Genomic DNA, 15,732 nt, shown 5'->3' with positions numbered 1-15,732 from the left:
CACAGTGCCCGACTTCCTCCCCTGCCTCTTCCTCCCAGGGGGTGGCAGCCGCTTCCCTGGGAGGATATGGGAGGAGGGAAACAGAGCGGAGGAGGACTGCTCTCCCTGCTGCAAGAATGCTGTCTGTGAGGCCTGCAGGAGCTGATGGCAGCTTTCTCCCACCACGTGCTGCTTGCTGTCGCTGAGAGCAGCTCTTGGCAGGGTTCTGGGTGCACTGCTGGCCTCTGCTCCTCCCCTCCCCCGTGCTTGGCTACCACGGTGCCCATGGGTGAGACCAGAGCACAGGGCTTTGTGTAAAAGAAATGAATCAATAAAATCTCCATTTTTTTTTTTCCTTCAGCTGGAGGGCTGTGTTTGCTATGCAGCAGCACGGGCTGCCAACCAGTGCCCAAAAAGCCCTTCTGCAGATGTCTCTGTGTGCATTATGTATCCCAACTCCTTCTTTGGTGTTTCCTTCTTTTCTTAAAGAGAAGGAAAAACGTGACAAAATAGAAGCTAAAAAAAATAATAATATTAGAAGTAACCATGACATTGTCCCTAACATTCCAACAATGGTTTTCCAGAGCCCAGCTACGTGACTCCCTGTGTGACACCACGCAACGTGCTCACCTTGGATAAGCACACACGTGGCATCCCTGTGACAGTGGGAAGCGCCCTTGGAGAGCTGCACAGGCGGTTCTGGAGGCCAAAAGTCTTTAGGAGCAGAGAACAAAGGAACCCCCAGCCCTGCCTGCCCTGCAGTCACCCAGCAGCGCTGTGTTTCTTCAGGGCTCGAGGTATTTGACAAGGCATGTGCCGCTCATCCGCTTTGTGCATTGCCTCTGGCTCAGGGAAGGTGATGGCAATGGTGCTTGGGATGGGGGGAAGTGTGGTACATAGGTGCCATAGTGCTCGTGAAGAGGTTTGTAAGTAAGCCTAACCTAAATATGCATTAACTAAGTTACTGTTCATGAATTCATTAAGATCTCCCAGAACTCAGCTAGCCAGATGTAGGCATGGCATGTGCTGTCCCACCAGGGGTGGGAGCAGGCATGGTCCAAGCAGTTGTGGGGTCAGCAGGGGAACCTGAGCGGGTGGCAGAGATGGGGCATCCCCTGCAGGCAGTGCCCTGAGGAGTGCTCCCCCCCGCCCTCCAACACTTCCCACCCCATGTTGCCATGAGCAGTGTGAGGCAGCGTGTCCAGGCTTTGCCTGAGCTTTAGAACAAGACGGGGATGTCACCACCAAAGGGTGACTTTCCATCATTTCCATTTCTCCTGTTCTTTGCTTCAGAGTTCCCTCTGCTCGCCTCCAGTGCTTTCCTGATGCTGAGTGCTACAGATGCCCATGCTATCCTCTCACCTGATGCCACCTACACTCACAGCTCCCCATGATGCTGAGCGGAGCAGCGTTGGAGCTCAGCACCAGCAGAAACCGTGTTGCAATGCTGCTGGGAACCGAGCTCAGATTGGCCAGTCTGATTTTAGGCGTGAAGGGCATCACCCACACTGTTCTCAGTGAGCCACCAGTCAGCCAAGACAGGGGAAACCCACTTTGAACAGGCTAGCTGATAATGGGGCTGTTTAAAAAATGCAATAAATCCTTTAAGGAGGAAAACTATCATAACATCCATGCTAAAACCTTGGCACAGAGACTGAAGTGGGAATGCTGAATTCCCTGGAACAAGTCACCATGATGGTCCTGTGTGGCTGCAGCAAGGGAGGCTGTGGCACTGCAGAGAGGTTTGGGAATGCTCCCAGCACCCCAACACGACTGCCAGAGCAGCTCAGCGTACGGAGGGCTTTGCTTTTCTATTTGTCACTTCAGTGCTTTTCTATCTGTCCCTTCCCTCAAAATCTACTTTTCTGCCTATTCAAAAGCGCTTTGAGAGTGTGTATGGGGAGCAGCATGAGAAAAGCAGCATTTGCATACTGATCAGAAACAGACAGTATGTGACCATAATTATTAAGTTGTCTCACCCTAAAAACACCATTACCTGTGTATTTAACTCACTGTTAATTTGCTCTGGCTTTCTCGTTTGCTCCCCTAGCCAGAGGAGGCTTATTCCCACGCAGCAACCAAGAGGGCACAAGAGAGGAAGGCGAGTCCTCCCGGCGGAGCAGCACATCTCTGCTTTGAAAAAGCAAACTTTCTCCCCGTTCCTAACGAGCGCTCATCGCTTATTATTTTTCCCTCGACCGCAGAGCGCCCTGCCCCGCGATGAGCCACAACCTCCTCCTCCTCCTCCCCCCGCTCCTCCTTCCCTCTCTGCTCTGTCCCACGCCCGCTGCTGTCGGGGAGGGGTTTCCCGCAGCCCGCCCCGCTCATAGGCTGGCAGCGGCCGGTCCGAGGTTGGGGCCGGCGTCGGGGTGCAGCGGGGCGAGGTGCGGCCCGGCCCCGCCGCTCCGGGACGGGATAACACAGCACAGCCCGGGACGGGACAACACAGCACAGCCCGGGACGGGACGAGCGCTCACGGCGTCATGGAGCGGCCGCTGCTCCGGGGGCAGGAGGTGGGTGCGGTGCGGAGCGGCGGGCCGTTCGCCCTGCCTTTCTTTTCCTGCCGGTGCAGGGAGAGGAAGGGTTGGGGCTTGCGCTTGGGGCGTTTATTTGCGGGCTCTCCCCGCGCGGTGCCGGGAGCAAACTTCACTCCCGGGAGGTGCCGTCCGCACCGCTTGCGCTACGGATGCGTCCCTGCTGCTGCTGCGCGCTCCGTGGCTCCGCGCCGGGCGGGGGTCGGGCGGTCGGGGCGGTGCCTCGCGGGCACCCGGCACCCCGTGTGCTGCCCCGCTCCGCCCGAGGGTCGAGACCCGACGGCTTCCCCGCTACAGCCCCGCTCGGCACCCCGGGAGCCTTCTCCACTGCTTGCGTTTTGTCTTTATTTGGCGTGATGCTTCCTTGCTTTGAGAGGTTGCTGCTGGAGATCCGGAGCCCCGAACGTCTGAGAGCTGCCCTGGGCGGTTGGTTACTCCAGCAGCGATCCCGCAGCGTGCCCGGGGCTGCGTGCCTTGCGTTAGTGGCCGCGTCCTGCCTTGAGGTGAACGCGCGGTGCCACGAGCGTTGGGTGGATGTTTTGGGCAGAGCGCGTTTCCCTTCGGTCCTATCCGCGACAGCGGGTACAGCCGTGTTAATGTCACGTTCCTCGGAAGAGGGATGGCACCGCAGCGCTGCAACAAGCACTGTTTTGGTACGGCGTTACGTTTCCTAGCTGCTTCCTTTTGCTACTCGGAGGGTGGGAACGCCGTTTCAAGAGTCTTTAATTGCTCAAACATTAGTCCGTGGCACCCGGCAGCATGAGCTCATGCTGATGGCTCACAGGTGTCAGGACTGCACCTGTGCCCCAGCACTTGGGATGCTCGTGGCAGCCTCAGCCTTGGCCCAGGTTTGGAAACCGCCAGGCTGCCCTTCCTTGTCTTTCAGCTCTGCAGATGGTCCTTCTGTCAAGGTTTAACTTTTCTGCTTGAGTTTCTCACTGAAGCACCTGTCTGCATGCTTAATTTTGTCTGGATACATAACATCCTCCTTTTTGAGGATTACTGGAAATGGACATTCAGGCTGTGGGCTTGCTGGAAAAGACCCAATTGAGTGATTTGGGGGGGTTTTGTGCTCAGAAGCTGTTGCTATGACGAGGGCAGGCAGTTTCCCATGAGATCTTGCAGACCCAGAAGTTTCCTGGGATCAGAACTGCAGTTTCCTTCAGCTGCTGAAGATACAATTAGAGTTAGAAAGAAAGGAAGAAAACGAAAGCAGGAGGCTGGTGAGCCTCGCTGGTGACTTCACTCTTTCAGTAAGCATCCTGAAATCACATGCCTCAACGAGAAAGTTGCACTGCTTTTCTTAATAGCGATTGTAAGGGCTTGTGTCAGCTTGACACTATAATCCCCAGTAATTGGTGAAGTGCTCTTTAGACCACAGGTGTGGCTGCAGCAGAGGAAGGATCCCATGTTTTACAGCAGGGCTGTTCTGCAGCAGAGATTCGGGAAACATCTTCGTGCATGAAGGAAGTGTGGCTGTGCCTGGCTTAGTTACGAGCTGAACTTGGCTTGGTACACATATTCTCTCCCTGGAAGTGGGTTTAAAGCAAGTTAGCAAATCTTCATGGAAGGAAGCACGAGGGGAACGTGCTTGCTGCTGGCTCTGCCACCGTTTTATTGCAGGAGAATGGCATCATAAAGCAGGTATCAGTCATAGGGGTTTCTACAGGCTTCTGGATTTGTCCTCCATGAGGGAAACTCTCACTCGAGCCCTCGGTTTGAGTTTCTGTGGGTGCTGGTTCAATGGAGTGCCTGATGCAGGAGCACTGGGAGCAGAGCACGGCCTCACGCCTTGCTCCTACTGTGCATGGGATGGCCTGTGTTGTGTCCTGTGCTCTTGGGGCTATCTGATGGAAGTCACATTTCTATTCTTTTTCCCTTCCCCAAACCCTGCCCACCCTTCTTTTGTTGTTTCAGTCTGTGGTCAGGTGTTCCCATACGCATCTGTATGTGATTATTTTACCAGGTATTTCATCGGGTAGCCTGAAGAGCAGAAGGAGTTGGGGGAAGAAGGAACTGGGGGGAGGAGGAGAAGGAGGAGGAGGAGGAGGATAGCTCTGTTCCCAGTGTTTCCCTCCCAAACAAGCACTGTGCTGCTCTCCCTCCCACATGGCACAGGGAGCCCAGAGCAGTGGGAGGCAGCTGGTGCCTGGGGGTAGCAGACACGTGTCCTGCCCTCCTCTCATGCCTGGGGGAGCAAGGAGAAGGCAGGCTTGTGGATTAACAGGTGGGGCTCGTGCCTGATGCTCCCACAGCGAGAGTGAGGACTCAAAATGCAGGTTTGTAATGCAAAGATAAAATGGCTGTGCCCTGGGAAGTGGTGGAGTCACTGTCCATGGGAAGTGTTACTGACCCGTGGGGATGTGGCTCTGAGAGACGTAGTGGGCATGGGGGAATGGCTTGGGGTTGGGTTTGAGGATCTTAGAGGTCTTTTCCAGCCTTAATGATCCTATGAAGAAATGGTCCATAGCCCAAAGGAGCTGGCTGTGTAAGGAGAAAAGGTGCAGTAAGGAGGCAATGCAGTGCTGGGGCAGGCGTTTAGCAGAAGAGGAAGTGCAGGGCTAGCAGTGTCCCCAGCGGGGATGGAGCGCTCCGGCACGACACGAGGACACAGAGGGCACTATGAGACAGACAATATCCCACAGATCAGCATCATGACATGCTCTGTCCAAGTCTGTGCAAGTGGATGATTCACATCCAGTTGTTGTTTCTGCTTATCTTGTTGGGCAGGAACTTGCTTTTCTGTGCTCCCTGTGCCTCGGGGCGCACGGGTCATGGACACGCAGGAGGGATGCGGCACGGAGCCGCTTCAACAACGTGTCTCCCAAAAAGGATCACCTTTTTAAACCAGAATTGCTTCTTTCGCTTTCCTCCCCCAGCACAGCCCCTGTTGTGAACATTGGCTCTGCATCGTGTCTTGTACTCGAGTGAGGCACAGTTACACGGCGTGGTTGGCCGCTCTGTGTGAAGCATGCAGACGTGTCCATTGCAGTCAAAGGAGCGACTCAGAGAGCAGGCAGTGCTTACTGTGGCCTTTCAGGGGGAAACATTTTGGTCTCCCATTCCGCTTTTTCTAAGTGTCTATTCCTGTAGCCCTGATGAGATGCTCTGAAGTGTGTTTTTTCCATGACAGAGGTTCCCAGCAAACTGATATTTTTTGCAGGGGTCCCACCCAGCTGTGAGCCCTCCCAGTGCGGAGCAGCAGTGAGTCACGGTACCTTCAAGTGTCTGTGGTGTGACCTATCCCAAGACATTTTGGCAGCAGTTGTGGCAAATGAGCCGTTTTGCTCGCTGGCAGAAAGCACCAGAGATAGGAGTGCTGTCTGAGCTCTGGCAGGGTGCTTTTTTTTCCCCCGAAACACCGAATGTTTTTCTTTCTGCCAAGCAGCTTTTCTTTTCTCTTTTTTTTTTTTTTTTTTTTTTTTTTTTTTTTTTTTTTTTTTTTTTTTTAAATGTGCAGAAAGAATATAACTGCCCACAGAAAACTCTTGGAAAGCATCACTGCTCTGGGAGGCTAGGATGGGAAATATGGGGAAGAATGTGATTAACCTGGGGCTGATGTTGGGAAGGTTTCCATCTTGCACTGAGCTCGGAGAGCTTAGCTTGCAGGTCATAACCTTGGGGCTCTGATGGCTTCTAGGAAGGGCCATAAGATGAGGGGGATCTGCAGGCATCCCATGTGCTGGGCTGGGGCTGGAGCAAATCACAGAATCACAGAATCATCTCCCTAGAGCTCCACATCCATCTCCACAGAAGCATCTCCCCTATGAAGAAAGGCTGAGTGAACTGGAGCAAAGGGGCAGATTGAGCTCTGCTGGGGCTCAGCAGTATCTCCCACTGCCTGCACCATCGTGATGGAGAGAGGGAAGGGAGAAAAAGAAATCCAAGGCATCTGTTTTGTTCTAAGGAAGCTGTTAGTATTGTTGCTGTGTGTAAATGTGCTGTGCTGCATAAATTTGCAGGTATTCAGTTGTATTTAAGCAAGGAACACAGAAGAGGCTTTCTGCTATTCCCTTCCTGCAAGTTCCTTCTTTCTACATGGCAGTTTTCTGCTGAGTTTGCCTCTTTCTGAGCTTAGTTCCTCAGGTGCTGACCCAAAGTTGAGCAAGCACTGCTGATGTGATCCCCACATAGAACCAAACTGCCCTGCAGCACAGTTTCCTGCAGGCAATGGCCCAACAAAGCACCTTTGGATACTTCCGTGTGTGATTTCCAGCAGTGCTGTGAGCAGAGCAAAGCTGTGTTGCTGCTCTGTGGGAACCAGAGGATGAGCAGAACTATTGGAGATCGATCCCTTTGCATTCAGCCACGGAAATGCCATTGCACTGAGCCCAGAGCAGCTGCCTTTGCTGTGCCAGGCTCTGGGTGTCTGCTACGTGCAGCTCAGAGTGTTTGCATTCCTCTATTGGGACCCAAACCCTCCTGCAGATGGGGCCCCCCAAATTCCCTGTGGTCTGGCAGACCCAGAATAGCCTCAGGAGATGTATGGGATGTATACGTTTAGTTAGTGGAAATATGTCCTGCATTTTTTGTATGACGTGTTTGGCTATATATAAGGGGGCAGAAATGCACACCATTCTGACACGGCGGTCCTGGTCATCTCTGCTCATTGTCACTCTGTGATCCTTTGTGTCATGCTGTCTTCTTGGCAAGCTTTCCAGATGTAGGATTTCTATACAGCTTGTACAGCCCGTGCCAAGAGCTGTGCGTCTGCCAATGCTCCCAAGTGCTGCAACTCTCATCCCTGCCCCAGGAACCCAAACCACGGGCCAACAGCCAGGTGACAGCCAGCCTTAGTCACTGATGAGCACCTAATGGTCGGCTTCCTGGTGGAGGTGGTGCTGCCCGAGGTGGGGCACGGGATGTGCATTCCTGTCATTGCCAGCAAAGGCTGAAACACAGCCCCAGCAGTGAGAGCATCCCAGGGGTTGGGAAACTGCTGCAGCTCAGGGCTGGCCCTGAGTGCGTGCATCAGTGTGAGCTCAGCAGTGATGCTCCCCTGCAAGCACCACAGTGATGTTTTTTCTTTCGTGTCACTGCTTAGAGAAGCAAATAAAAGGAGTCCTTGGGAAAGGCTGGGCTCCCAGCCATAGTGCTGAGCAGGGATTTGAGCAGATATCCATGTTACTGATGGGAACTGCCATCCCCTGCTGCTGGGATTCCCAGCACTGTACGTCCCTGTGGTGTGCTCCTGGCTTGGCAGCAGTCCTCCTGGAGAAGGGCTGCAGAGATCGATAGCGGTGAGGCGAGAGGCTGTGCTGCAGTCATTAGTGCGGGAAGCGCTAATTAGCTCCTGCTTTTAGAGGTATTGCTGATAAATGTTAGGAGATTCACTGTCAGAGAATAATTGTTTTGGAAGCAGTGTTTTGAAATATTCTGCTTTTCTTGGGACTGGGCCAAAGGTAAGTAGTGTCAGTTGGGACCATGCCCAAATATGCTGTTTTCTGTTAACTTGGATTTGCTTTTCAGTCCTTCTCTAGCTCTGGTTTATCTATCCAGGATGGCAGCCATGCCTTATTTCTTGATCAATGATGAGGGAGGGCATGCAGGCAAACAAAACCAGTGTGTGACTGTTTTGCTCCATATGGGGTTGTGGTTTGGAGCACAGATGTTCCCAGGTGCTCTGCAGGGCTCTGGCACCTGCTGGGGAATTGGGATGGCTGCACTGCTCTGTGCTGGGTGTGGATCCAGGGCTGCCAGCACGCAAACATCTCCTGCAGGGAGCTCCATGGAGGTGTGGTCTGAAGCTGAATTTAAGCTTAAAATATGAGAAATTGGGCAATATTTACATGAAGAACCTTTCGTCTCTAGGCAGGGCCAGCAGCTGCTGAGGGCATCGTGCGTAGGATTTCCTTGGCACGCAGCCTGGGCTCCTGGTGCCTGCATCTTCTATCCCCACTTTACTGCCTTGCCCCAGTCCGAGCTGAGCTGTGCAGCCTTGCACAGGGAGGTGTGCAGGGGCAGAGCTGGCTGTGGGACAGAGGCCATTGCACACAGCCCTGCCCCAAGGTCGCTGTGTGGGGCAGGGGAGGGGGGGGTGTGATGTTGTGAGAACTGAGGTCAGGGCAGCGTGCAGGGATTTGTGTTCCTCACCACTGGGATGGGAGCTGAGAGAGCATCAGCAGGAAATGCTTGTTTTTACTGGAAGTGCTTTCTCCTTCCCAAGTGGGGGCTGTCCCAGTTTCATAGTTCTGCATGGTGCTCGTCAGTGTCTGAGCTTGTTGCAGTTCTGCCATGATGGCTGCAAAAGCACAAATCTGGGCTGACTTCATTTCTAATTAATTCTGTCCTGTTCCCCACCCTTCTGTGATTTGCACTACCACTGGATCCTTCATATAATCGCCACCTTCGAGGCTGGCAATACTAGCAGGTTCTGCTGCCCATCTTCAGCCCTGTGCTGCAGCCTTCATGCCCTGCTGTTGCCAGGGATGTGATCCCAGCCAGCCTTGTACTCAGCCGGCTGCACATTAATCCAGGCACATTGCTCAGCTCACCCCTGAGCATGCACGAGGCGTCTGCACACAGGGCTGAGCACAGACTGATGGAGCAGATTGCAGAGCTGCACCCAGTTGGGCGCTCTGTGCCTTCCATTAGCTCAGCTGCTGCTCAGGCTCCTGGGGCTTTGGCTGGGCTCATTTCTCCTCTAAAGCCTATAATCTGTCTCTAATCTCTAGGGCAGTTTCTGGCTGCTGGGGCTGACTCAGGTCCAATCGTGCCTGGACTCTGCTCTGTCCCAGAGCTTGTCTGTGCCAGCTGTGGAAACGACCTTAGCTTTAAGAAAAAACCACCTAATAATAAAGAAATAAATCCTTAAGTTATGCAGCTGTACTGTGGTCCTCAGCAAATAGGCATGGCCACACTGGTTAATTGTTTATCCATTAACCACCTGGGTCAGCTGATGTGAGGAGAGGAGCAGGGCTGTACCTGGCACGGTGGGGAGGGGAGGGGAGGATGCATGCCCAGCTCCATGCACTCCCACCTGCACAGGCTTTGTCCAGCACCAGCTGCGTGGTGTTTGGGTGCTGCCTTCCTGCCAAGGTAAATCATGGCATGGCTCCTGCAGAGTGCTCGAGTTGGTCTTTGTGCAACCCTCATCTCTGGGAACGTGCTTTAGGTTTTGGTGGAGCAAGAACACCTCTTCCATGGATGGATCAGTGGACAGAAGAGGTCTGTGGATGGGTTTGTGTTATTCTGGCAGGCCTCTTGCGTGACTCCTGCAGTGAGCTGGTGCCGTGTCTGGTCCTACAAGCATGGGAGCTCACTTGCTGGGAGACAACCCAGTTTTTCCTGATTTTAGTCAAATAGGCGTTTTTTTGTTGTGGTGATTTTACCATAGTTTGGGCCTTGTGTGGTATTGGCCTTACATAATAATAAAATTATGTACTTGTTCCAAGAGAAAACAAAAAAAGAGTGTTCTCTCTGTTAAAATGTTAAATTATTTCCTAATTACAGCATACCCAGCTCATTTTATGGAGCTCACTCACGAACAACTGCAGTGTTCTTTGCAGAACTTAGCATCAGAAGTGTTGCAAATGTTTTTAAAGAACTCATTATTTCACACAACGTTAGACCCTCCAGAAGCAGAAATGCACTGGCTTCTGTGAAGTGTTGCCACGCAGCCCTGTCCGTATTTTTTCAGTAGTGCTGCCAGGCTGTGACATTTATTGCTCAGCAGAACAAAGGCCAAAGAGACCTTTTTGGATGCCAGGGGAGTAAGGTGCATGGGGATAAAGGAAGTCTAAATCCTGTGTTTAGGCATTGCAGGTGGCAGTAGTGGGGTGAACTCTGTGCCGTGTTGAGGTATTGGAGGTGGCAGTGATGGGGGTGGTTGGGATGCATGTCATCCCACATCGAGGTGTTGGAGGTGACAATGACAGCCCTGCTCCTTCCTCCCCAGCCCCCCGTGGCTCCGACGTGTGCTGATCCGAGATGTCCCTGAAGCACGAGGGCCATGCAGCTGCTTCAGCGCTGAAGAGGATCGCTGCAGACATGAGCAACATCATCGAGAGCCTGGACACCCGCGAGCTGCACGTCGACGGGGAGGAGGTCGACTCAGAGGTGCTGAGTGATCCCAAAAGTGCCAGTGAGTTATCAGTCACCTGTGTGTAAGAGCCCGGTGTCTCTGCAGTGCTGCACTCAGTCCATCTGAGGTGTGCTAATGGGCTGTGTGCTCCTTGCAGCGTGCATCCCCTTCTCTGCCATCTATCACACCCGTGGATTCAAGGAGCCGGGCACACAGACCTACCTGACGGGATGCCCCGTGCGTGTGCGTGTGCTGGAGGTGGAGCGCTTCACTTCCACCAAGAAGGTCAGAACACACCTGCCAGGAACGCCATTCTGTTTCCATGCAGCTTTATGAAAATGCTGTTTGTAGGCAAACTCTGGCTGTGCTCAAGAGGGAGGGTTTCCCATTTGCTTTAAAACCAAATGCTCCTTAGAACACAACAAGGGCTCATCGAGTGGCTGCAGGAGGGCTGATCTGTGTTGTCCTCCTGCTAGGTCCCAAGCCTCAACGTGTACACCATCGAGCTGACCCACGGGGAGTTCATATGGCACGTGAAAAGGAAGTTCAGGCACTTCCAGGAGTTCCACCGGGAGCTGCTGCGCTACAAAGCCTTCGTGCGCATCCCCATCCCCACCAGGAGGTACGTGTGGCCAGCTTCCTAAATGGGTCTGAAATACCTTTTCTTTTTTGCTTTCCTGCCCACCCATTTCTTTGTGGGTTTGGGGAGTTTTTCTGAGGAAAGCAGAAGCCTTGCATGAGAAGGGTGGTTATGCATCGAGGTGCGGTTATGCATCGAGGTGCGATGCATGCACTTAGGCTCAATGCTGGGCTTTGTGATTCCTCACAGCCACACAGTGAGAAGACAATCCATCAAGAGAGGAGAGCCTCGGCAGATGCCCAGCCTTCCACACACAGCTGAGAGCACGGTGCGGGAGGAGCATTTCTCCAGCCGCAGGGTAAGTGCTGGCAGTCCGGGGGCTGCTGGCGTGCTAAATCCTCCTCCATGCCAAGAGCATGCTGCTGCTCTTTAGGTTCGAAAGAGCGGAGACTCCTGGTGGTTCATTTAACCCATGATGCCCAGGATGATGGTCCCCCTGTTCCCACCTGCTGCAGTTTATAGATAGAAGAGGCAGCTCATAGGGTCGGGTTGCACGATGAAGGCAGCCCCGCGGCCATCAAAATCCAAGTGATTTCAGTCTGTCCCCATCTGAAAGAGGAGATGGCAGTCAGGCTCTCGATGCTGAAATGGGTAATTTTAGCCAAGGCACACGTGTTCCCTGTAACTCCATCAGATGTGAACAGATGGGCCCCTCCATGAAGCAGGTGGGTGTCTTCCTACCTCTTCACTGCGTCTTTGCCATTTGCTCAAGCAAGCCCAGAAGGGTGTCTTCCTTCACCCTTTCCTTCTCCCCTTCCTGCTGGCTGCTCCCTCCTGGGCTCTGTGCCTCCAGCACTCGAAGGGCTGTGTCCTGTGGCTGTGCAGATAACCCACCCTGCTGCAAACGCCTCACCGCTCTGCATGAAGTTTTAGCTTTAAAAGAGAAAGAAAAAGGTTTCCTGAATTCTACCCATCCTACTTTAAAAATCTTTTTTGGTTCTTGTTTTCCTTGTTGCAGTCCCACACTTCTTACCAAAGGGTTGAAAGTCCCTGCTGCCCACTTGGGAGCATCATGTGCTAGGATAGCAGTGCTGCAAAGCGCAGCGTTCTTAATGGCATCTGGTTCTTTTTGGTTGGCACTGTAGGACACAGGCACGCATATAAGCTCCTCTTTGCCCAATTCCCGCCAGGGTGGGAAGAAATGTTCTCTCCATTTCTCTGCTGGGATGGGCAGGACAGGTTCTCCTTGGTGGCCTAGGGACAGGGCAGAGTGGTCACCATGTTCCCCACGTCACCCCATTGACTTGGCACAGTGCTGAATAGGCACTCTCGGTTGTGTCTGGGGCTGAATTTTCCTATGAAACCATTACATACAGGCCAGAAGCACCAGGGACTGGTTTTGTGTTCAAAATAGCTCTGAAACTTGCACTCGGGCAAGAAAAAGATCCTTTGAAATTGCCAAGCAACAGGGGGGAGGTGCAGTGCACAGGAACCAACCTGCAGTCAGGCTGTTGTGCCACTGAGCCCTAATCCCCAGTGAACACAGAACAACGCACTCGTTTGTCCATTTGAGCACAAGAGTGTCTGATTTCCTGATTGCTTCCCAATATCAGTTGGATTTCTTATTATTATTATTATTTTTTTTTTTTTTCATGAAAATGCCTGCATCCTTTCTAAAGTTTTGATGTTTGAATTGTAGAAACAGCTGGAAGATTACCTGACAAAGATCCTAAAAATGCCCATGTACAGGAATTACCATGGAACGGTGAGTAGAAATTAATGCACTTCAATGGCAACAGGGCATTCTCTTTCTTTTCGTGTGTTGAACCTGAGGAAAGAATACCACTTAATGGCCATTTGGCAGTGGTTTGGGCTCTGTTGATCACTGTAGCATGGATGGGATATGATGAAAACCAGAGGGAAAGAGTGTGAGGCTGACTGCTGGAGGTCACTGTTGTAACAAGGCAGAAATACAGCCTCAACTTAGGGCATCCAAAGGAACTTGTTCTTCATTTCTTTTCGCTAGCTTGGGAAGAAGTGCTGCTCTGGAAGTCATTTGCAAGCTTCTAGCTTTGCAGGGACCTCAGGCAGCCATTTGGCACTGGGGCAGAGAGTGGGGCCAGGGCTTTGTGCGGGTTCTTTTGGGGACAAGCAGCAGAGCAGTCGCAATCTGCACATGGAAAACAGTCATCTTTCATTCTCAAGGCAATGTTGGGCTAGCTTGGCAATTTTGATCAGCAGCATATGCAGAGCGGGGGAGAGTTATTCTACAGTATTTATCCCGCTTGTCAGATTAGGCATTGCTTGTCGGAATACTTTGCAGGATTTCTGCAAATGTAAAGCTGTGTGCGATGTGACTGGGATAGGGGGATGGGTGGTCCCTGCCTGGGCAGCCATGAGCTGTGCAGAGTGTCCCTCTGTCCCCAGCCACACAGACAGATGTCACCGTGCACAGAACCCCTCTGGTTGTTGTTGGCTCGTGTTGAATTTGGCTGCAGCGAAACATTCACTTTGCTGCTAAGGGCAGCAGTCCTGCGCTGGGAGGAAGCACGGGAAGCAAAATGTTTCCTTTAAACAAAAGAAAACAAAACAAACCCCCACCATTCTCTGTCTCGACGCAAAATTGAGGCTTTCTGGCATTTTCCTTGGAACTGAATTTGTCCTCCTTAGAACAAAATGAGCACTTTGCTTTCTGTGGTTGAGAAGTCTCTGCCCGGAGTCTGGAGAATGCTGCTCCTGTTTGCAGCTCTGATCACTTTGGCTCTGCAATTCCTCCTATTGAGTCGCCAAGGGTTTCTGCAATTCCTAAATTCTTGGTAAAGTGGAGTGGCAAAGGCAAGCTGTGCCCAGCATGATGTGCAGCTCTTGCTTCTTGTACAGTGCCCTTCTAATCTGTGCAATTTGATTAATTCTCACATCTGCTTTCCATGCTATGTCCTGAAGTTTATTCCCTTCCCTTCCCTTCCCTTCCCTTCCCTTCCCTTCCCTTCCCTTCCCTTCCCTTCCCTTCCCTTCCCTTCCCTTCCCTTCCCTTCCCTTCCCTTCCCTTCCCTTCCCTTCCCTTCCCTTCCCTTCCCTTCCCTTCCCTTCCCTTCCCTTCCCTTCCCTTCCCTTCCCTTCCCTTCCCTTCCCTTCCCTTCCCTTCCCTTCCCTTCCCTTCCCTTCCCTTCCCTTCCCTTCCCTTCCCTTCCCTTCCCCCCCCTTTTGGCTCTGTGAATTGTGATTCAATTCCATATCTAATATCCCTTCCCAAAGGCTTTTTGTTGTTCTGAGTAGAAGTGCTTAAAGACAATTACCATTAAAATGAAAGTTGTGGGAACCCAAATGTGTTAGCTGTCCACACCTATTTCTGGAAACTGGGGAAAGATAGCCCAAATAGGTTGGGAAACAGGACCTGTGGGTTTGGTTGCATTCAGTACAAATTTAAAATTAAAAAAAAAAATAATTGGGTGTTTACATCATTTTTTATGTTAACTGCAATAGCTGAGAATGGGACAAGATGATCTAAGAGGCCTTTTCCAACCTATGATTCAATGGAGGATGCCTGAGCTAAAGCAGAAATAGCTTTGATTGAACCAATGCCTCCTAATCCTTCCATAGTTTTGGTTATTGGACTTCAGCATGTGTGATGTTTTTTGGTGTCAGTGGTTTTTTTCTTTTTAAACTTAGGCTTATCGTAAGCCAATTTTCTGTGTAAGAAATAGCTGTCATCTTGTTGCTGAACAATTTAATTCTGAACAGTGCTGTGATCTCATTTTATTGCTAGTCACAGCTGTTAATTAACTGTTTATGCTTCTTTGGCCCACTAAATTAAAAAAACCCAAGCATCTAAATGGAAAAAGCGGAGTGGAGCTGCTGAACTCTTTCTGAAATGCAGATGCTGTAGAAAGTGTGCCATAAATAAATCAGACGCTCTCGACATGGCTGTGACCGTGGCTGTGCGCCTTGCAGCGGTTCCCCACCTTTCGCTGCTTATCTTTCTGCAGCTGATGGCTTGCGTCTGGCTTTTTGTTTTTATTATTTTGTATCGCTGCAACATTGTCATTGAGTCTGCGTTCCCTCAGCTCCTATCTCATACTTCAAATACTCTGCTGCAGGCTGCTCGGAAACCGGAGCAGGACCGCTCCCCAGGCAGCGCAGGAATCCAGCTGCCCGCTGCTCCTCTGTGCTCTGAGCACCTCTGCTGTAATGCTCTGTAGCAGTACAGCTAGCTGATGTGGTAATGGTGACAGTAAACCATCTGATCAGTTATTTTTCCACTGTGCTGAGGAATCCTGCTTGGAAGTGATGAGATTAGTTTGCAAAGCAAGCCCCAGTCTTGCTTGTTGCTCTGTGTCAAAGCATATCTGACTGCATGGGTGAAGGGCAAGGAATTTCAGTAGAATGAGAGGGAATGGCCTCAAGCTGTGCCAGAGGAGGTTCAGGTTGGATATCAGGACACATTCCTTCTCCAAAATAGTGGTGGTGCATTCACACAAAGTGCCCAGAGAGTGGTGGAGTCACCCGGAGGTGTTCTGGAGCCCTGGAGATGTGGCACTGAGGGACATGGGCAGTTGGCTTGAGGGATGAGTTGGGGTTGGTCGTGGTGCTCGTAGGAGTCTTCTCCAACCGTAGTG

The 15,732-nt window shown here is 51.8% G+C and overlaps 1 protein-coding gene across 3 annotated transcripts in view; it reads left to right on the top strand.

Annotated features, from left to right (window-relative positions):
- Positions 1 to 769: 769 nt before the first annotated feature.
- Positions 770 to 15,732, top strand: part of PLD1 (phospholipase D1) — a 40,871-nt gene continuing 25,908 nt past the window's right edge. Inside the window, exons 1-6 of one of the 3 annotated variants that reach the window (XM_048954755.1) lie at positions 770 to 788; positions 10,411 to 10,596; positions 10,694 to 10,821; positions 11,013 to 11,158; positions 11,366 to 11,474; positions 12,816 to 12,881. In XM_048954755.1, the coding sequence (XP_048810712.1) occupies positions 10,443 to 10,596; positions 10,694 to 10,821; positions 11,013 to 11,158; positions 11,366 to 11,474; positions 12,816 to 12,881 (603 nt within the window). In that variant the 5' untranslated portion in view covers positions 770 to 788; positions 10,411 to 10,442. Of the gene's footprint in view, positions 789 to 2,272; positions 2,493 to 4,138; positions 4,158 to 10,410; positions 10,597 to 10,693; positions 10,822 to 11,012; positions 11,159 to 11,365; positions 11,475 to 12,815; positions 12,882 to 15,732 lie in introns of those variants that run through there. The other 2 variants (XM_048954754.1, XM_048954756.1) reach the window with 2 other exon arrangements.

The sequence above is a fragment of the Lagopus muta genome, chromosome 9 (genome assembly GCF_023343835.1).
Source record: "Lagopus muta isolate bLagMut1 chromosome 9, bLagMut1 primary, whole genome shotgun sequence".
Taxonomy (NCBI): domain Eukaryota; kingdom Metazoa; phylum Chordata; class Aves; order Galliformes; family Phasianidae; genus Lagopus; species Lagopus muta.
Note: the sequence above shows the minus strand (reverse complement) of the source record. Positions and strands in the feature narration are given on the sequence as shown.